This window comes from Eschrichtius robustus, chromosome 14 (genome assembly GCF_028021215.1).
Source record: "Eschrichtius robustus isolate mEscRob2 chromosome 14, mEscRob2.pri, whole genome shotgun sequence".
In the NCBI taxonomy this organism is placed as follows: domain Eukaryota; kingdom Metazoa; phylum Chordata; class Mammalia; order Artiodactyla; family Eschrichtiidae; genus Eschrichtius; species Eschrichtius robustus.
Genome location: NC_090837.1, coordinates 8,583,752 through 8,605,333, shown reverse-complemented (window position 1 = coordinate 8,605,333; position 21,582 = coordinate 8,583,752). Strand labels below are relative to the sequence as shown.

At 48.7% G+C, this 21,582-nt stretch overlaps 1 protein-coding gene across 8 annotated transcripts in view; it reads right to left on the bottom strand.

Annotated features, from left to right (window-relative positions):
• Window positions 1-154: 154 nt before the first annotated feature.
• CAMKK2 (calcium/calmodulin dependent protein kinase kinase 2) overlaps window positions 155-21,582 on the bottom strand; it is a 52,696-nt gene continuing 31,268 nt past the window's right edge. For 5 of the 8 annotated variants that reach the window (XM_068562271.1, XM_068562270.1, XM_068562276.1 and 2 more), the window contains 10 exons: window positions 20,318-20,339; window positions 20,101-20,189; window positions 18,790-18,989; window positions 17,983-18,036; window positions 15,694-15,767; window positions 15,520-15,607; window positions 14,265-14,393; window positions 9,659-9,756; window positions 9,078-9,120; window positions 2,105-2,315 (listed from right to left, as the gene is read on the bottom strand). In XM_068562271.1, the coding sequence (XP_068418372.1) occupies window positions 2,238-2,315; window positions 9,078-9,120; window positions 9,659-9,756; window positions 14,265-14,393; window positions 15,520-15,607; window positions 15,694-15,767; window positions 17,983-18,036; window positions 18,790-18,989; window positions 20,101-20,189; window positions 20,318-20,339 (875 nt within the window). In that variant the 3' untranslated portion in view covers window positions 2,105-2,237. Of the gene's footprint in view, window positions 325-2,104; window positions 2,316-9,077; window positions 9,121-9,658; window positions 9,757-14,264; window positions 14,394-15,519; window positions 15,608-15,693; window positions 15,768-17,982; window positions 18,037-18,789; window positions 18,990-20,100; window positions 20,190-20,317; window positions 20,340-21,582 lie in introns of those variants that run through there. The other 3 variants (XM_068562274.1, XM_068562275.1, XM_068562277.1) reach the window with 3 other exon arrangements.

The window sequence follows — 21,582 nt, the reverse complement described above, 5'->3', positions numbered from 1 at the left end:
ATCAAACAAACAAATGGGAAAAACAACAACAACAACAATAACCAGAGATGATGGTCAAGGCTCTACACACGTGCTCGGTTTCCGTAGGACATGCTGCTATGGAAACGCAGGGCGCAGCCCCCAGAGGTGAGACGTGCATGCGAGGTCGAGGTCCGGCAGCTACTCCATCGCCTCGTCCGGCCGCGGAGGATGCGTCCGCTTGCCGGAGCCGGGGGCCAGGGTCCCCCAACTCTCCACGCCTGGGCCGCCTTTCACAAGAGCGCTTCCTCCTCCCCCACGGGAGGCGGGTTGGGGCCCCGGAGGCTGTCTTCGCTGCCTTGCTTCCTGCTCACCAAACAGAAAACCTGTGTTAAGACCCAGCGCAATGCTGGCACGGCCCTGAACCAAGGTTTCCCACGGCCCCACACCACCTGGGACGGACGTTATTTACTTAACTTCTTTTAGATTCTCTCCCCCGTTTTGCTTGCTCACATGAAAGTTTCAAAGGAGACTTTGTATCCCCTCCGTAAATGGAAAATCAGCATCATGTGCAAAAATAGAAAGGAACTATAAAAATAGCTGTGAATCTAGGGGCCTAACACCTAAAATCATGGCACATGTCACAAGTCATGTGTGGGCTCCACATTGGGGCCTGTTCACCGAGGGCTTTAGGCTCTAAGCTCTTGCAGGACAGGAACCGTGACACTTGTCTTCAGCCCCCAGGTGCGTTTTCTGGGGGCAACAAGCAGCACGCCTGACTTGGCCTGGCACATAGCCAGCCTTCAGGAAATGGTTGTCAACAGAACTGCCCTCCGCACACGGGCCCAAGGGACACCTCCGACGAAGAGAAGGGCCCTCAACTCGGCAATGTGTGATCAGAGCAGGAGACCAAGTTGGTGGGAAGAAGTGTCCTGGTGTCCCCAGCTAGAGCTGCCTGGGGTGACAGACATGGGCAGTGCGATGGGAAATGTGAGGGAAAGTCCCTAAGGAGAGGCCCAAACCCTTTGCCATCATCAAGCAAACAGTGCCCCTCCTAAGGGGAGCCGTTGGGCTTGCCATGCAGGACTCATGTCTATTGTGTGCCCTAGGCCCGAAGGGCAACTGCCCTTGCACGAGGGAAGGGCAAGCATGGTGTCTGTACATTCCTAGGAAGAAACTCCTCTTTGTTTAAAACTCACACTCACTGGCTTTTACGTTTCTGCCAAAGAATAGGGGGTCAAGTCTCCTGGGAGGAGAGTTGTAACTGGATAACCAGTGAGGCCCTACAGCGGCCTGCTCACACCAGCTGGTCTCCCTGCAGACGGCTAGTGGGCCATGGGCCCAAGGCCTCTAACGACTGACTGAGCCCTAAGAGCTCCAGAGTGCTGGACCATTGGGACAACCAAAGCATCCCACCTGTGGGCTGAGGGCAAGGGCAGGTAATCCCCAGGTGCTGCTGGGACTGAGGTGAGGGAATAAAGAGGCAGTAAAGTCCTCTGGGCCAATATCAGTCTTTGGTGTCTTGCAACTTTGATCTCATTAAAAATAAAAGGTGGGGGCTTCCCTGGTGGCGCAGTGGTTGAGAATCTGCCTGCCAATGCAGGGGACACGGGTTCGAGCCCTGGTCTGGGAAGATCCCACATGCCGCAGAGCAACTAGGCCCGTGAGCCACAATTACTGAGCCTGCGTGTCTGGAGCCTGTGCTCCGCAACAAGAGAGGCCGCGATAGTGAGAGGCCCGCGCACCGCGATGAGGAGTGGCCCCCGCCCCGCTTGCCGCAACTAGAGAAAGCCCTCGCACAGAAACTAAGACCCAACACAGCCATAAATAAATAAATAAATAAATAAATAAATAATTTTTTTTAAAAATGGGTAAACAATTTTAAAAAACAAAACAAAACAAAAAGATACTCTACATCCAAAGGTAAAGGAGAAGCCACAATGAGACGGTAGGAGGGGTGCAATCACAGTAAAATCAAATCCCTTAACTGCTGGGTGGGTGACTCACAGACTGGAGAACACTTATACCACAGAAGTCCACCCACTGGAGTGAAGGTTCTGGGCCCCACGTCAGGCTTCCCAACCTGGGGGTCCGGCAATGGGAGGAGGAATTCCTAGAGAATCAGACTTTGAAGCCTAGTGGGAATTGATTAGCAGGACTTCGACAGGACTGGGGGAAACTGAGACTCTACTCTTGGAGGGCACACACAAAGTAGTGTGCACATCAGGACCCAGGGGAAGGAGCAGTGACCCCAGGGGAGACTGAACCAGACCTACCTGCTAGTGTTGGAGGGTCTCCTGCAGAGGTGGGGGTGGCTGCGGCTCACCGTGGGGACAAGGACACTGGCAGCAGAAGTTCTGGGAAGTATTCCTTGGTGTGAGCCCTCCCAGAGTCTGCCATTAGCCCCACCGAAAAGCCCAGGTAGGCTCCAGTGTTGGGTTGCCTCAGGCCAAACAACCAACAGGGAGGGAACCCAGCCCTACCCATCAACAGTAAAGCAGATTAAAGTTTTACTGAGCTCTGCCCACCAGAGCAACAGTCAGCTCTACCCACCACCAGTCCCTCCCATTAGGAAACTTCCACAAGCCTCTTAGATAGCCTCAGCCACCAGAGGGCAGACAGCAGAAGCACGAAGAACTACAATCCTGCAGCCTGTGGAACGAAAACCACATTCACAGAAAGATAGACAAAGTGAAAAGGCAGAGGACTATGTACCAGATGAAGGAACAAGATAAAACCCCAGAAAAACAACTAAATGAAGTGGACATAGGCAACCTTCCAGAAAAAGAATTCAGAATAATGATAGTGAAGATGATCCAGGACCTCGGAAAAAGAATGGAGGCAAAGATCGAGAAGATGCAAGAAATGTTTAACAAAGACCTAGAAGAATTAAAGAACAAACAAACAGAGATGAACAATACAATAACTGAAATGAAAACTACACTAGAAGGAATCAATAGCAGAATAACTGAGGCAGAAGAACGGATAAGTGACCTGGAAGACAGAATGGTGGAATTCACTGCTGTGGAACAGAATAAAGAAAAAAGAATGAAAAGAAATGAAGACAGCCTAAGAGACCTCTGGGACATTAAATGCAACAACGTTTGCATTATAGGGGTCCCAGAAGGAGAAGAAAGAGAGAAAGGACCAGAGAAAATATTTGAAGAGATTATAGTCGAAAAGTTCCCTAACATGGGAAAGGAAATAGCCACCCAAGTCCAGAAAGCACAGAGAGTCCCATACAGGATGAACCCAAGGAGAAACACGCTGAGACACATAGTAATCAAATTGGCAAAAATTAAAGACAAAGAAAAATTATTGAAAGCAGCAAGGGAAAAATGACAAATAACATACAAGGGAACTCCCATAAGGTTAACAGCTGATTTCTCAGCAGAAACTCTACAAGCCAGAAGGGAGTGGCATGATATACATAAAGTGATGAAAGGGAAGAACCTACAACCAAGATTACTCTACCCAGCAAGGATCTCATTCAGATTCGATGGAGACATCAAAAGCTTTACAGACAAGCAAAAGCTAAGAGAATTCAGCACCACCAAACCAGCTCTACAACAAATGCTAAAGGAACTTCTCTAAGTGGGAAACACAAGAGAAGAAAAGGACCTACAAAAACAAACCCAAGACAATTAAGAAAATGGTAATAAGAACATACATATTGGGGCTTCCCTGGTGGCGCAGTGGTTAAGAGTCTGCCTGCCAATGCAGGGGACACGGGTTCGATCCCTGGCCCAGGAGGATCCCACATGCCGTGGAGCAACTGAGCCCGTGCACCACAACTGCTGAGCCTGAGCTCTGGAGCCCGCAAGCCACAACTACTGAGCCCATGTGCCACAACTACTGAAGCCTGCGTGCCTAGAGCCTGTGCTCCGCAACAAGAGAAGCCATGACAATGAGAAGCCTCCACTCGCCACACCTAGAGAAGGCCCACGCTCAGCAATGAAGACCCAACACAGCCATAAATAAATAAATTTATATTAAAAAAAAAAAAGAACATACATATCGATAATTACCTTAAACGTGAATGGATTAAATGCTCCAACCAAAAGACACAGGCTTGCTGAATGGATACAAAAACAAGACCCATATATATGCTGTCTACAAGAGATCCACTTCAGACCTAGGGACACATACAGACTGAAAGTGAGGGGATGGAAAAAGATATTCCATGCAAATGGAAATCAAAAGAAAGCTGAGGTAGCAATCCTCATATCAGATAAAATAGACTTTAAAATAAAGAATGTTACAAGAGACAAGGAAGGACACTACATAATGATCAAGGGCTCAATCCAAGAAGAAGATATAACAATTATAAATATATATGCACCCAACATAGAAGCACCTCAATACACAAGGCAACTGCTAACAGCTATAAAAGAGGAAATTGACAGTAACACAATAATAGTGGGGGACTTTAACACCTCACTTACACCAATGGACAGATCATCCAAACAGAAAATGAATAAGGAAACACAAGCTTTAAATGACAAAATAGACCAAATAGATTTAATTGATATTTATAGGACATTCCATCCAAAAACAGCAGATTACACTTTCTTCTCAAGTGCGCATGGAACATTCTCCAGGATAGATCACATCTTGGGTCACAAATCAAGCCTCAGTAAATTTAAGAAAACTGAAATCATATCAAGCATCTTTTCTGACCACAACGCTATGAGATTAGAAATGAATTACAGGGGAAAAGAAGTAAAAAACACAAACACATGAAGGCTAAACAATACGTTACTAAATAACCAAGAGATCACTGAAGAAATCAAAGAGGAAATCAAAAAATACCTAGAGACAAATGACAATGAAAACACGACGATCCAAAACCTATGGGATGCAGCAAAAGCAGTTCTAAGAGGGAAGTTTATAGCTATACAAGCCTACCTCAAGAAACAAGAAATATCTCAAATAAAAAATCTAACGTTACACCTAAAGGAACTAGAGAAAGAAGAGCAAACAAAATCCAAAGTTAGCAGAAGGAAAGAAATCATAACGATCAGAGCAGAAATAAATGAAATAGAAACAAAGAAAACAATAGCAAAGATCAATAAAACTAAAAGCTGGTTCTTTGAGAAGATAAACAAAATTGATAAACCATTAGCCAGACTCATCAAGAAAAGAGGGAGAGGACTCAAATCAATAAAATTATAAATGAAAAAGGAGAAGTTACAACAGACACCACAGAAATACAAAGCATCCTAAGAGACTACTACAAGCAACTTTATGCCAATAAAATGGACAACCTGGAAGAAATGAACAAATTCTTAGAAAGGTATAACCTTCCAAGACTGAGCCAGGAAGAAATAGAAAATATGAACAGACTAGTCACAAGTAATGAAATTGAAACTGTGATTAAAAATCTTCCAACAAACTAAAGTCCAGGACCAGATGGCTTCACAGGTGAATTCTATCAAACATTTAGAGAAGAGCTAATACCCATCCTTCTCAAACTCTTCCAAAAAATTGCAGAGGAAGGAACACTCCCAAACTCATTCTATGAGGCCACCATCACCCTGATACCAAAACCAGACAAAGATACTACAAAAAGAGAAAATTACAGACCAATATCACTGATGAATATAGATGCAAAAATCCTCAACAAAATATTAGCAAACAGAATCCAACAACACATTAAAAGGATCATACACCACGATCAAGTGGGATTTATCCCAGGGATGCAAGGATTCTTCAATATACGCAAATCAATCCATGTGATACACCATATTAACAAATTGAAGAATAAAAACCATATGATCATCTCAATAGATGCAGAAAAATCTTTTGACAAAATTCAACACCCATTTATGATAAAAACTCTCCAGAAAGTGGGCATAGAGGGAACCTACCTCAACATAATAAAGGCCATATATGACAAACCCACAGCAAACATCATTCTCAATGGTGGAAAACTGAAAGCATTTTCTCTAAGATCAGGAACAAGACAAGGATGTCCACTCTCACCGCTATTATTCAACATAGTCTTGGAAGTCCTAGCCACGGCAATCAGAGAAGAAAAAGAAATAAAAGGAATACAAATTGGAAAAGAAGAAGTAAAACTGTCACAGTTTGCAGATGACATGATACTATACATAGAGAATCCTAAAAATGCCACCAGAAAACTACTAGAGTTAATCAATGAATTTGGTAAAGTTGCAGGATACAAAATTAATGCACAGAAATCTCTTGCATTCCTATACACTAATGATGAAAAATCTGAAAGAGAAATTATGGAAACACTCCCATTTACCATTGCAACAAAAAGAATAAAATACCCTGGAATAAACCTACCTAGGGAGACAAAAGACCTGTATGCAGAAAACTATAAGATAAGACACTGATGAAAGAAATGAAAGATGATACCAACAGATGGAGAGATATGCCATGTTCTTGGATTGAAAGAATCAATATTGTGAAAGTGACTATACTACCCAAAGCAATCTACAGATTCAATGCAATCCTTATCAAATTACCAATGGCATTTTTTACGGAGCTAGAACAAATCATCTTAAAATTTGTATAGAGACACAAAAGACCCCGAATAGCCAAAGCAGTCTTGAGGGAAAAAAATGGAGCTGGAGGAATCAGACTCCCTGACTTCAGACTATACTACAAAGCTACAGTAATCAAGACAATATGGTACTGGCACAAAAACAGAAACATAGATCAATGGAACAAGATAGAAAGCCCAGAGATAAACCCACGCACCTATGGTCAACTAATCTATGACAAAGGAAGCAAAGATATACAATGGAGAAAAGACAGTCTCTTCAATAAGTGGTGCTGGGAAAACTGGACAGCTACATGTAAAAGAATGAAATTAGAACACTCCCTAACACCATACACAAAAATAAACTCAAAATGAATTCGAGACCTAAATGTAAGACCGGACACTATAAAACTCTTAGAGGAAAACATAGGAAGAACACTCTTTGACATAAATCACAGCAAGATCTTTTTTGATCCACCTCCTAGAGTACTGGAAATAAAAACAAAAATAAACAAATGGGACCTAATGAAACTTCAAAACTTTTGCACAGCAAAGGAAACCATAAACAAGACGAAAAGACAACCCTCAGAATGGGAGAAAATATTTGCAAACGAATCAACGGACAAAGGATTAATCTCCAATATATATAAACAGCTCATGCAGCTCAATATTAAAGAAACAAACAACTCAATCCAAAAATGGGCAGAAGACCTAAATAGACATTTCTCCAAAGAAGACATACAGATGGCCAAGAAGTACATGAAAAGCTGCTCAACACCACTCATTATTAGAGAAATGCAAATCAAAAGTACAATGAGGTATCACCTCACACCAGTTAGAATGGGCATCATCAGAAAATCTACAAACAACAAATGCTGGAGAGGGTGTGGAGAAAAGGGAACCCTCTTGCACTGTTGGTGAAAATGTAAATTGATACAGCCACTATGGAGAACAGTATGGAGGTTCCTTAAAAAACTAAAAATAGAAGTACCATATGAGCCAGCAATCCCACTACTGGGCATATACCCAGAGAAAACCATAATTCAAAAAGACACATGCACCCCAATGTTCATTGCAGCACTATTTACAAAAGCCAGGTCATGGAAGCAACCTAAATGCCCATCGACAGACAAATGGATAAAGAAGTTGTGGTACATATATACAATGGAATATTACTCAGCCATAAAAAGGAATGAAATTGAGTCATTTGTTGAGACGTGGATGGATCTAGAGACTGTCATACAGAGTGAAGTCAGAAAGAGAAAAACAAATATCGTATATTAACGCATGTATGTGGAACCTAGAAAAATGGTACAGATGAACCAGTTTGCAGGGCAGAAGTTGAGACACAGATGTAGAGAACAAACGTATGGACACCAAGGGGGGAAAACCGCGGTGGGGTGGGGATGGTGGTGTGCTGAATTGGGCGATTGGGATTGACATGTATACACTGATGTGTATAAAATTGATGACTAATAAGAACCTGCTGTATAAAAAATAATAATTAAAAAAGAAAAAAAGGAATGAAGTTCTGACACATGCTACATCATAGATGAACCTTGAAAACATTACGCTGAGTGAAAGAAGCCAGACACAAAGGCCATATACTATATGATTCCATTTATATGAAATGTCCAGAATATGCAAATCTATAGAAACTGACAGTAGATTCGTGCTGGCTGGGGAACGGGGGAGTTGGGTGGTGAGAGGTAAGGGTACAGGATTTCTTCTTGGGCTAATGGAAATGTTCTAAAACTGATTGTGGTGATGGTCGCACAACTTTGTGAATATATTAAAAACTATTGAATTATACACTCTAAATGGGTATGTGATTTATAGCTCAATAAAGCTGCTTTTAAAACTTAGAAATGGCTGCCTGGAGCTCCCAGCTGATAATGAGGTGGTGAGCTGGGCTCAGTGGGCAGAGTACTGGGACTGCTGTCCTGCCACAGGCACGGGGTGGGGGGGCAAGTGGCAGCAGGGGTGCAAGTATTTGTCACCTCAGTCTTACGGGGACAAAAATTCTCATCTGTGCTGGGAGGTGCTGGGACTACTGAGCTGGATATGTGTTTGGAGGAGGCTGGCTGACTGGTGAGAAGGTCTGGATCCTCCCCAGAGGCAGGGGACTCTCACAGTCATTTGCAACAGGCTGGAAGGGGACTTATTTTCTAGGTCTTAACCCATCAGAGAAGAAAGGGTGGATGCTGGAGAGCCCCAGAGGGGAGCCCCCGAGCGCAGCATGCCCGATCTAGGCTCTGACCGCTGAACCAGAGCAGGGGCTGCCTCGGCTGTGACACAGCTTCAATGCCATTGACGTGCACTGAGCATACGTGGGTGCCCGACTAGTTCTAAGACCTGGGTGAGTTCACAGGCATTCCAGGTGGAGCGCCATGCACCCGCAGCCCCAGTCCACATGCACAACCCGCCGTCTGGTCCAAGCCCCTGGATGCCCCTCGTTTTCTTCCTGGGTCCGGAGGCTCAAGGTGAGCCTGGGCACAGCAGCCTGGGCTGGAAGGAACGTCCGCCTGGGTGGGGATGCCCCGTGCTCTGCAGCTGCCCCCGCCCCCAGGCCCTGGCAGAGGCTAAGGCACAGGCAGGCAGGCGTTACCTTGGGCTCAGACAGGGGCTCACACTCCCTGGTTGTTTTTTTGCTGGAATCGCCAGAGGGGAGGGAAAAGGGAAGTGAGAAGGGACACTTGGGATCCACGGGATTCCTGTCCCCCACCCCAGAGACACTCAGACCCCAAACACCAGCTTCACGGAGCTGTTGGCAGGGCAGTTAGGAGCAGGACACCTCTCCGCCATGAGACGTGGGGTCGCATGAGCGAGACTGGCCTTGCTCACCCATCACAGGGACAAAATCCAACCGTCAAGCATGCATGCTTTGGGGTCAAACAGCCTTTCTGATTGTCAACCACTCCCCCACCCTCGCTAAAGTGCAAGTCCCCCTGAGAAAGGTCAAACTTCCCTGTGGATTAGCTGTCAGCAAAGGAGGCGGGCTGAGTCCAGGGTGGGGCAAAACCAGAGCCAGCGGCTGCTCGGGTCTCCCCAGCGTGCCCAGTGGGGCTGGTCTGAGTCTTCCTGGACACGGCGGCTGCAGGGCTGGGCCCACACAGAGTCGGCTGGGCGGGGCTGCCCTGCGTTCAGCCTCCAGCTCCCCACCCGAGAGGAAGGCAGGTGGACACTCACATGAGGTTTCCAGGCGCTGACAGCGAGCGCTCCTCCCGCCGGCTGCCCTCAAATGGGTTCCCGAAGGAGCGTTTTCGTATCATGGTCTTCACCAGGATCTGGAGGAAAGAAGAGGAGGCTCAGCCACCTGGGGGAGATTCCAGGCAACATCCTGCCTCGTGCCACTCCACGAGTCCCGTCTACCTCTTCCTTTCTCCCCACACCCCAGCCCCCGCCGCCTGCCAGCTCCCAGGGCTTGTGGCTGATGGCAGGCCTTTGAGAGACGCCCACCAGGGATACAGCAGCCAAAGCCATCACCAAGTCTCACTGGCCTGCTCCTCAAATCTCCACGGCTCCCTGGCTGCCAACAAGATAAGGTCTAAACTCCTCAGTCTGACATTCAAGGCCTGGCATAAGCTAGTCTTGGCCTACTCAGCTGCCAGGGGACCCTGTACTCCAGGAGAGCTGGCCTGTACTGTCTGTCCAGTACCCCTGGTACCATCTGTCTCACTTGAGCCATCACTGGACATGCCCTCCTGGCCCATCAACCTGTCTCATCTTCAAGGCCAGGCCTTTATTTTTGGTGAACGCCATCTACAGCCAACCCAACAAGTAACCAACTATTGCTTCCCAGGTATAATCCTGGGAGGGGGACGGGAGTCACTGCACTTTTAACTGAAATGTAGTTCACACAGCATAAAATTCTCCATTTTAAAGTGTACAATTCAACGGTTTTTAGCATATTCACATCACCACTGTCTAATTTCAGAACATTTACATCATCCCGAAAAGAAACCCAGTACCCATTAGCAGTCAGTCCCCATTCCTCCTCCCCACCAGCCCCTGGCAACCACCAATCCACTTTCTGTCTCTATGGTTTGTCTGTTCTCATTTCATATAAATGGAATCATTCAGTACGTGGCCTTTGGGGTCTGGCTTATTTCACTCAGCATAATGTTTTCAAGGTCCATCCACGCTGCAGCACGAATCATCGCTTTATTCCTTTTTATGGCCTGGTAATAATCCTTTGTGTGTATATGCCACATTTTGTTTATGCATTCATCCTTTGGACTGTTTCCACTTCGGGGCTATTGTGACTAATGCTGCTATGAACAATTTGTGTACAAGTTTTTGTGTGGACACTTTCCACACAAAATGTTTTCGTTTCTCTTGGGTGTACACCTAGGAGTGGAATTCTTGGATCATTTGGTAACTCTAAGTTTAACATTTTTAGGAGCTGCCAGACTGTTTTCTACAGTGGCTACACGGTTTTTTACAGTCCCACTAGCAATACAAAATGGTACCAGTTTCTCAGGGGGCTGCATTTTAGTTGAGGATGAGGAACATCTGTCCCAGTCTAAGGAGCTGAGGAAACATCCCAGGACACTGAGGGTGGCCAGTCCGCAGGCTGGTGTGGTGTGATGGCAAGAGAGGTCAGAGGTCCCGAAAGTCCTTTTAAGTCTGAGAGGCACTGGGAGCTGGCATGTCCACTGTCGTGAGTGGGAACGCTTTGGTGTCCCCCACCCCATCCACCCTAAGACAGGCTGGGTCCGCAGCTTGGCTGGGAAACACCTGCCAGAGGAGGGGATCTTGGGGGAAAAGGTAACATCCCTCCATCACGTCCCTCAGCCACTGCTCAGCTTCCCTCCTCCGTCTTCCAGTCTTCCCTTCAGCCCATCCTTTCTGAAAGCCAGATCTGATTCCCTTCCTCCCTGACTTGGTATCTCTCACCCATAGGAGTTTGGAACTTATCCTGTTACCAGCCAGGGAGTCACGGAAGGTTCACGGTGATGCTTTTGGCTGCTGTATTTCATGAAGGAATTTTCAAGGAAGTGGCCCCAACACCCTGTAAGGCTCTGGCCTCCTTCCAAGCAGAGCATGATGCCTCCTCAAGCTGTTTCATGTACTGACTGGGCTTGGGGATTTTTTTTTTTTTAAGGGTTTGCTGCTAAAAAGGAAAAAAAAAAGTGTTTAAAAAACCACTTAAAAAAAAACCACTAAAAGGTGGAAACACCCAAATGTCCATCAACTGATGAATGGATAAACAAAATGTGCTCTAGCCATACAATGGAATACTTTTCAGCCCTAAAAAGGAATGACTGGCTACAATGTGGATGAACCTTGAAAACATGATGCTGAGTGAAAGAAACCAAACACAAAAAATCACATACTGTATGATTCCATTTATATGAGATGTCCAGAATAGGCAAATCTATAGAGACAGAAAACAGCCTAATGGATGCCAGGGGCTGGGGGGAGGGGAGAACAGAGAGTGAGCGCTACCGGGGACGGGGTTTCTTTTGGGATGATGAAAATGTTTCAGAACTACAGAGGTGATGGTTGCACAATATTGTAAATGTACTAAATGCCACTGTATTGTTCACTTTAAGTGGTTAATTTTATGTTACATAAATTCTACCTCAATTTAAAAAAAAAGAAAAGAGAAACACTGAGCTAGAGAATGAAGGCCGTGCCCCTTGGCAAGCACTCAAGGTCCCTCCCTTGCCAAGGCCCGAGCTCTGTGGTTCCTGGAACACACGGGCCTGTTTCCTCTGAGCCTTTGCAGGCACCATTCCCCCCGGTGAGACTGGCCTTCCCAGTCCTCAGGACCCAGCGAGAGGGTCTCCTACCCTGTGGAGCCTCTCACTCCAGCTCCTCTCCCCGCTGGCCTGTCACCGTGTGATGGCACAAGAGGGTGATTCTTTCTTTCCAGATCCATCTTCCTTATGAGGCCGGGAGCCCCATGAGAGCTGGCACTGTCCCTTGCTCACCTCTGTAAGCCCGTGCCCGGCACACCCTGGGTGCCAGGAGGGGGCCTGGACCTCCCCGCTCCAGCCCCTCCTTCTCAGACAGCTGCTGAAGCCCTCACTTCCTCCCTGCCCCCCACAGTCCATTCTCCACGTGGGCCTTCCCAAGGCCAATACTGATGGTGCCGCTCTCCTGAATCTAACCTCTTGGGACCAAGATTTAAACCTCTGCTGTGGCCTCAGGACTTGTGTGGTCTGGCCCCACCTCCCATCCAGCCTCATGCCACCCTCCCTTCTTTGCCCTGCTTCAGCCACCCTGGCTTTCTTGAGGTTTCTCACAGACATGATCCCACCAGAGGATCACTGCGTTCGCTGTTCCCTTTTCCAGGAATGCCCTTGCCCTTTACCCTCTCTTGGCCTGATTAACACCCCGCCACCCTCTCAGCGTGCATCTTCCAGGAGGCCTCCTCTAACCCATCACCTGGGCTGCATTCCCCTCTTAGGCGTACCCCTCGCAGCCCCTCTGTTACTTGCATAATTTATTTGTTGGTTCTTTGCCCAGCCTCTGCAGGCGCCATGTTGGTTGTATTCATCTCTGTATCCCCTGCTCCCAACACAGGCCTGGGGAAACCACTCAGTGTTCAAGAAGTGTTTCCTGAATAATCAATGCCTATTTCAGACCTCTAGGGTCAGACGCCTTCTCCCCAGAATATCCACAACCAGGAACAGAATAACCCAGGGTGGACGCTGGGAGCCCGAGGTCAGCTGCCTTCCCCACGGCAGGCTCAGGACGTGGGTGCAGTGGGTGGATGAGAAGGAGGGGGTGTGTGTGGGTGAGTGTTCAACAGCGAAGACCATGCAGAGGCCCCTGGTCGGGGAGGAGGAGGAAGACGTGAATGGATGCCCCACCCGGGGGCTCAGGTTTTGGAGGGAGAGAGAAAGTATGTGGGGGAAGCAGAGGATGAGGTGCAAAGCTGGGAGCGAAGGAGCCAGCACTGGGGGCTCCTAAGGGGGTGGTCACTCGAGGCTGGACACGGCAGAGCCTCCCCTCCCAGAGCCCAGGGCGCTGCCTGCCTGCTGGGGCTGGTGCTGGCCAAACACACCCGGGACTCCTGAGGTGGCCATGGTGGGGCAGCCCACCAGATTCTGCCCCTAGGACTGTAGCCTGGGCCCCAGGGCCCTGAGGGTCCTGGTCTCCCTCCTGGAGCCACACACCCTCTGGGCAGAGCCTTGGCAAGTGGGTGATTCCCTGAGTCTTCGAGGTTAGGCCTGAGGACTCCAATTCTAGCTCCTTCTTCCTGGGTCAGGACCCAAATGTAAGGCCATAAAAGGGGTCCCAGTGGCTCCTGAGCAAACGCCCACCCTCAGAAGTCAGGAAGAGCTTTCTGAGGCATGGGAAGTGGGGGCCCTGCCTCTAGCCCTGGCAGCTGCCCACAGGGCAGAGATGAGACGAGCTCAGTCATCTGCTCTGGGGACTGAAGACCCAGCCAGTGGGGAGCCCATCTTGGAGACCTTGGCTCCAGCTGCCATCCTGGGCACCTGCCCTGGTCCTTCCCCTCCTCCTGTTCCCCTGACACGCTCTGAAAGCAGGAATTCCAGAAGGGGCAGTACAATCCTTAGAGAGGGGCTATCCCTGTCTACAGTAACCTCGGACCTGGCTGTAGACAGAGCTCACACTAGAAGATGCAGGGGCCACCTGGCCGGATGTGTGACCAAGGCCCAGAGGCTGGTAGCTGTAGGTGAGGGGCAGACCCGGCCATCCCCCGACGTTCAGGCCCAACATCTACCTCTTAGTCACCCGCCCACGTCCCAGCTCATCCTCGCTGGCCTGCCGCGGGCTCTCTGTCCCTGCTCTCAGGCAGTGGTTTGCCCCACCTTACCACGGTTGCCAGGCTGGGTATGTGTTTGACCGAATTCTCCACCTCCTCTTCTGTCACCTCGACCAGCGTGCAGTTCTCATCCTCCGATGGCAGCGGCTCCGCCCCGTGCCTCGTGACCCAGGGGTGCAGCTTCAACGAATGACAGGAGGGGTGAGGGGCGGGCACAACTGGCTCCCAGGAACCCTGCCTATGAGCGGAGCCAGGGAGGGGACGCGGGAGGGGAGAGGCAGTGGCCTGAGGTCAGGCATGCAAGAGAGCAGGCAAGCCAGGCAGAGGCTGGGGGGTGAGCGAGGTGGGAGGAAATGTGAAACAGACAAAGGACAGAGAATGGGAGGGAGCGACGAGGCCAGAACGTGAGCCGGGCTGGATTCTCCATCTGGCCCCAGGTCTCGGCAGAAGCGCCTGGAACTCGCCATCTGCGTTGCACGGTTGTCTGAGGAGCACCCATCACTCCTCAGCAACTCCCCCTGATGCCTGGAAGCCTCAGCTTGGAGGCAGCATCCTCCCCATTTCACAGAACGGGAAACAGAGGCGTGGGGTGGCACAGGGAGAAGGACACAATCAGGAGAGGACCCAGGCAGAGGTCTGCCCCCCAACCACCTGCCCCTGGGGTCCAAGCCCTTATCTGTAACCTTCCGGGCTGCCCCCTCTTCAACTGCTAGTTAGCTGAGGTGCCTAGGAGTTCCCGAAGCAAATCTCTAGATTTCTTAAAGATCCATGTGTGTGCACGTGGCATTGGCAGGGTTGTAGGGGGTGGATAGGGATCTCTTCTAACAGTGCTTTCTGCAACAGAGTGGAATTCAGCAGGCCGGGGTCAGAGGTGGGGGGTCAAAGTGCTCACTAACTTCCTCCCACCCCAACTGTACTTTCTCAAAGGGACAGGCAGGGTCTAAGAAAAGACCCCAGGATTTCAGCAGCCACACAGTGGAGCACACAGAAACCTGGTCTGGTCCGGTCTAGGGAGGGTGGATGCCATCACCCCAAGCCAATTGGAGCGAGTGCTAGCTCCTCGGCTGGCAGCAGATCCCACTTCCACAATCACAGTGAACACGAGTCCCAGATCCTCCCCCACAAGACCCCAGCACCCCAGAGGCCCCAGGACATGGGAGGGCAGTGGTGCCAAGAAGGACGCAGTGCTGTAAACAGAGGGGCATGGGGCCTGACCGAGGCAGGGTTGAGCCAGACAATTCCAAGCAGAGGGCACAGGCTGAGCCTCCAGCACACGCCCCAAGGGGCAGCAGCGGCCCCCAGGTACCTTGATCTCAGGCACCACGATCCTTGACTCGGGGTTCTTGTCCAACATGCGGGTGATCAGGTCCTTCAAGTCCTCGGCTATGTCAGGCCTGGGGATGGGAGATACATCAGGGGTGGAGGACGTCACCAAGGGCTCGGAGAGGAAGGCGACTTGGGGTAGATGGACAATACTCACTGATCTGGAAATTCCAGGGCCTGACTCTTGATCTTACTGTGTAAACACATGATCCGCTCATCCATGAATGGGCACTGCAAAGACAGGTCAGGGACAGGGTGGCCATCAATGGCTGGCACATCTGTCCTGCAAGGGCAGGCAGCATTCCACATGGGTTGCAGCAGAGAAAGAAACAGCCCAGTGGCCCAATCCAGGGACAAAGCAGATCCCATTCCCCAAAGATCTAAAAGGACCAGGACTGTCTTTCCAGAAGGGCTGGAGCCTTCCTAACCACACTGGCTTTCCTCTGTAGCTGTGCTTTAACTTACCAACTTATACAAAAGCAAACACTCTTTTCACCCACCTGCCAGTTGAACAATAATAATAATACAAAGAACAATACAAAAGACAAAGCAGCAGTAGCTGTGATTTGTGAGGGCTTAGCCTGGACCAGGCCCTGTACTGAGGTTTCTCAGCACCAACGTTTCATTTGGCTGTTACCTCTGCCCGGAATGTTCTTCCCACCAACATCTGCGTGGCTTGTTTTCTCCCATCCTTCAGGTGTCTGATCAAAGCTCACCCGCTCAGGGGGGCCTTCCGGAGCTCCTGTCTAAAACAGACACCCCCTCCACCTCCATGTGATTTCTCATCATAGCACCTCCCCCTGACATTATATTACATATGTATTTGGGGACTTCCCTGGCGGTCCAGTGGTTAGGATTCCACGCTTCCACTGCAGGGGACACAGGTTCGATCCCTGGTTGGGGAACTAAGATCCGCATATCACATGGTGCGGCCAAAAAAAAAAAAAAAAAAAGAGAGGGTAGGAGGGAGGGAGACGCAAGAAGAAAGAGATACGGGGACATATGTATTTGTAAAGCAATTATACTCCAATAAAGATGTTAAAAAAAAAAAAAAAAGAAAAAGTATTTGTTCACTGTTTAACTCCTGCACAGGAACATCAGCTCCAAGAGGACAGAGATTTTTGTCTGTCTTGCTCACTGCTGACACCCAGTGCCCAGGAACTTCCCTGGCACGAAGTAGGGGCTCAATAAATACCTGCTGAATTAATGAATGCTTGAATTATTTCTGTTGATCCTCTCAGAAGCCATAAAAAATAGTAAATATTATTCTCATTTTACAGACGAGACAAAAACAAGCTCAGAGAGGTGCCGTGTCCTGGGAAGCACAAAGCATAGAGCGAGCGGGCTGACTCTGAAGCCCATTCATGCACCACCTCCTGGGTGACAAGTTGACGCTTTCGCTTGGTGGAGGGCCTGACCCAGGAGGAGCTCAGGGATTGTGCTGGAAAAAGAAACCTTTATGTGGGGTGCTCAGAAGGTTGGAAGAGGTCACAGAAAGTGACCTGGTCCACTCTTGTCCGAAGAAAATGATTTCATTAAGAGCAGTAACGAGATAAGAGTTTGGATTGTGCAGGTGTATCAATTTGACAGGACTCATTAAATAGTACACTTAAGATCTGCATGTTCCACGATATGTAAATTTTACCCCAAAAGAAAAAAATGAAAACCACCAATAGTGAGCTCTAGCTAATGACTGCACTCTGAAGCATATGTAAGGAGGTACAATTCTTAACAACTTGGCTATATGATTGAAAATTTTCTCATCAAATGTTGGGTGGGGGGAGGAGATTATAAACTCCTTTACTTCCTCATGGGACTAGTTTCTTAAGCTTTCCTCAATAGGAGTACAAGCTCATGAAAAGGAATAATCTTCACTTTTATTGCTCACATAATCAATCTGAACTTCAGAGTTTAAAATAGAAGCCCCTAAATGTCAGTTATATAAAAACAACAAAAGAACAACAACAGGAAGAAGACAAAACAGCACTCCCTAAATCAATAATGCCAAACGGGTTTTAACTTCCATTCCAATTCTATTCCTCCAACAACAGCTTCTAGGAACACTGTGGAGAAGAACATCAAAGCAGTACCAGGCTCAGGAAGAAAGAGTGCAGTTATTGATTAGTGATGCCTATCTCCAGTTTAGGAGAGGGTAGAGGTGGCATATTTGCTGTCCTTGCCCTAAATTCATCAACTACTGTATTTACAACCTCTAGAGCCTCTGCCAATCCTTCTGTTTTAACAGCTCGTTTTTTCACACATATGGCTATCATATACAACTATGTATATTTGGGAAGGCATCTTTTTTCATATCAGATCTAATTGTGGAAATAAAATGAAATAACTTTTTAAGTGAATAAGTTCTATCTCCCTACAAGGAGAGATAATTATTAATCCAAGGGGGCAACCCACAACACCCAGGATACAGGACACCCCACCCTGTTACCTGGCCAAACACAAAGCAGTACAGCGTCACACCCATGGCCCAAACATCCAGTGCCTGCAAGACAAAGAGCTCCGTGTGAGGGGCCAAGGGGCAGTAAAGGGCATCTAATGCTTTCACCTGTCCAGCATCCAATCCTTCAGCTTTTCTTTGGGGAACCACCTCTTCTTGACTGCTCAGTCCATGGGAGTTTGGGCGGGGCTATTCCTGCTCCCCAAACCCCATGCCTCTGGGTGGGCACATGACCCAGGCCTGGCCAATGAATGAGAGCAACACTTCCCCCAGGCACAGTGATTGGCTCAAGGATGGGCACATGACCCACACTGGGCCAATCAGAGCCAATCCCAGGATTTTCACTGGAGCTCTTCATAAAAAAAAGAAGCTCTTTCTGTTGAGGCTGGTAAACTGGTAGAAAGTAGTCTGGAGCTGCTGATGACCATCCCCCCGGGGAGGAAAACAATTCAGGAAAACAGAGCTGAGGGGACTTCCCTGGAGGTCCAGTGGTTAAGACTCCACGCTTCCACTGCAGGGGGCACAGTTTCATCCCTGGCCGGGGAAGTAAGATCCCACATGCCACGTGGTGCAGACAAAATTTTTTTTAAAAAAAGGAAAACAGAGCTAAGAGATGGAGAGATGATTCATCTTTGAATCCCTGTATCTAGCCAAGCCTGAAAACAAACACACCCCACTCCTCATTCACATGGTCCAATGGATTCACTGTTTAAGCCAGTGAGTTGGGTTTTTGTCACTTACAGCTGAAAGGACCATAACACACGCAGAACTCCTCATTGCAGGCAGGGCCAAACCTACCTTCCCAGAGAAGATCTTCCGGGTCTCCGAGAGCGACTCGGGCGCCATGAAGGCGGGAGTGCCCACGGTGTTAGAGAGGAGGGCGTCGCTGCCCTTGAACTCGTTGCTCACGCCAAAGTCCGCAATCTTGACGTGCCCATCTTCTCCAACCAGCAGGTTGGAAGGTTTGATGTCCCGGTGGATGATCTTCTGGTAGTGTACTGGGGGCGGGATGGGAGAGAGGGGGGCAGGAAAACCACGTGAGGAGCTCCATGTGGCCCACACAGCCCAGAGACACAGGCAGGAGCCTCTCTGTTCTCCCAGGGTACCAGGCCCTTCCCAGCCTTCCCCTCTCAAACCTGCTGAACACCCACAGCTCTGAAAGATAAGGGGAGTGTCTCTAAGGAAGTTGTCCCATCCTCCAAAGTGAGGAGAGAAACACTGACTGCCAACAGCAGTTGGTAACTGCCTGCTACAGTCTTAAGTCATGAGTGCATGGAGAGTTTTTGTTGAGCTTGGCTCCCAGCTAGAAGCCTCAAGACTTGTGACAAACATCTTTTCATTTACTAATGCCACCACTCAACCTGAACACCAAACCAACAATGCCTGGAGCAGGTCAATTTGAAGTGTGAAGCACAACAGGACTGAGGACTTGGCTAACTGCTCCTGCCTGGATGTCAGCTCATGGGAGAGGACAGTCCTATGGTTTGGAAGACCCAACTGCATTTCTGGGGTGATGATGATGGTGATGATGAAATGATGATATTGGTAATAGGAGCAGCAGCTGACTTTGCTGAATGCCCAGTCTGAGGCCTTGCCCTGTGTTAAGTGCTTCCCATTCACCCCATTTCAATCTCACAACAATCCTATGTAATAGGCAAAGGGTATGAGTCAACATGTTCAACAACCAGAAGCAGAAAGGACACCCTGCCAGTCAATACTACTGATGTCCTGGCTGATTTCAGACCTGGCGAGAGATATTTTATTCCCATTTTACAGATGAGGAACTAAGGTTCCAGGAGATTAACAGGATCCCAAGGTTGTTGGGAATAAGGGAAGATGCAAGGCACTTAACAGTGCCTGGGACACATAGAAAGTGCTGGATAAACAGTCACTAACACTATTGCTCTTAATTTTTCTGTGTGGCCGGAAGAAGGGTTTCTGTTCGCAGGGGGCATGGCCCCAGCAGGTCTCTCTGCAGCTCAGACAGTTCTTTTTCCCGCACACCTCCCTGTGCTCCAGGAGGGAAATAAGAAACCCTCCACTTTCCATCCACTACCTGGGAATGCTAAGCACCCCCTGGGTGAGAGTCCTCCCACAGGCCCCACTTACAGTACTCGATGCCTTTGATCAGATCCTGGAAATAGAAACGGGCCTGGTCTTCCGAGAGCGGTTTGAGGGTGGGCACTTCCATCACAGGCCTGAAAAGTCGATACATGCATGAAAAGCAAACCAGACACGCTGGCCTTTGCCCTCTCTCACCACCTCACTCAGCTTTGCAACTCAAGAAGCTTCGAGCATCACACCTGCTGGGAATGGGGACACTCACCCTTGGTTGACCAGTTCAAACACTGTAGGATAGAGAAGGGGGTGAATGGTTACACTGGGCATTTGGAAATCCATCTTCCTCCCCCTCCTCCCCAACTCCCAACCACCCCTAGAAACACCAAGAAGCACTGAAACTAACATTGGGGCTGGGGCGAGGAACAGTCCACTGAACCAAAACCATGGAAGGTTCTGCTTTTCTAAGTTCCCATGAGGAGGCTAGGGGTCAGAGATTTCTGGTATCCCTGGGACCCCAGCCTGGCTGAACTTCTAGCCCTCAAACAGTTGAGGACCCTCTACCAGAGAAAACAAAGCAGGAAGACCCGAGACAGGTGGGGGCGGCTCTTGGACTCCTTTCATCTTCCTCTCATACCTGGGGGGTGGGGGCGGCTCCCAGGGATCTAACTGATGCTGAACTGTGTCCTCTCACTCACACCCAGGTCCTGAGCCACCTTATGCCAAAGAACAGGTCTAAGGGGACACAACCCAAATGTCAATTTACTTAGGCACAAAGAAGTAGCCCTAGGGGACTTCTGAACTCTAGCAAAGTTTCAATTCAAGAAACAGCAAGAACAGGTATCGATGACCCCTCTCACATTTTCCAAGCTGCCAGGCTACATCAAGAATTGTTGGATAGGACTTCCCTGGTGGCGCAGTGGTTAAGAATCCGCCTGCCAACGCAGGGGACACGGGTTCGATCCCTGGTCCGGGAAGATCTCATATGCCACAGAGCAACTAAGCCCGTGTGCCACAACTACTGAGCCCGCGTGCTGCAACTACTGATGTCCGCGTGCCTAGAGCCCGTGCTCTGCAACAAGAGAAGCCACCACAATGAGAAGCCCGCGCACCACAACAAAGACCCAACGCAGCCAAAAATAAATAAATAAAAAGGATAACATTGTTCCAACTCTTCAGCACTCTGTGGTCAGCTGGCCCGCAAACCCTTTCCTGTGACCCTCAATCCAAACCAAGACTTGGAGCTAGAGGTGGGGGATGGAGATCTCCCCACCACCTCAAAGGCCAACTCATCCTATTCCTCCTAAACGGGCCCTTCTTGACTCACAATCATGTGCGACACACAAATGCCTCACTCCCTGCCAGCTTCCTCCCAGCCCTGTGTATGTGGGGACCGCCCCCCCAGCCATCAAGTATTACATAAATCATATTCAGGGAATGCACAGTTTTTTTGTTGTTGGGGAGGTGGGTTATTTTTTGCATTTCTAAAAGTTGAGGTGAAATTTTCAGAAGATTAAACTATTTTAAAATGCA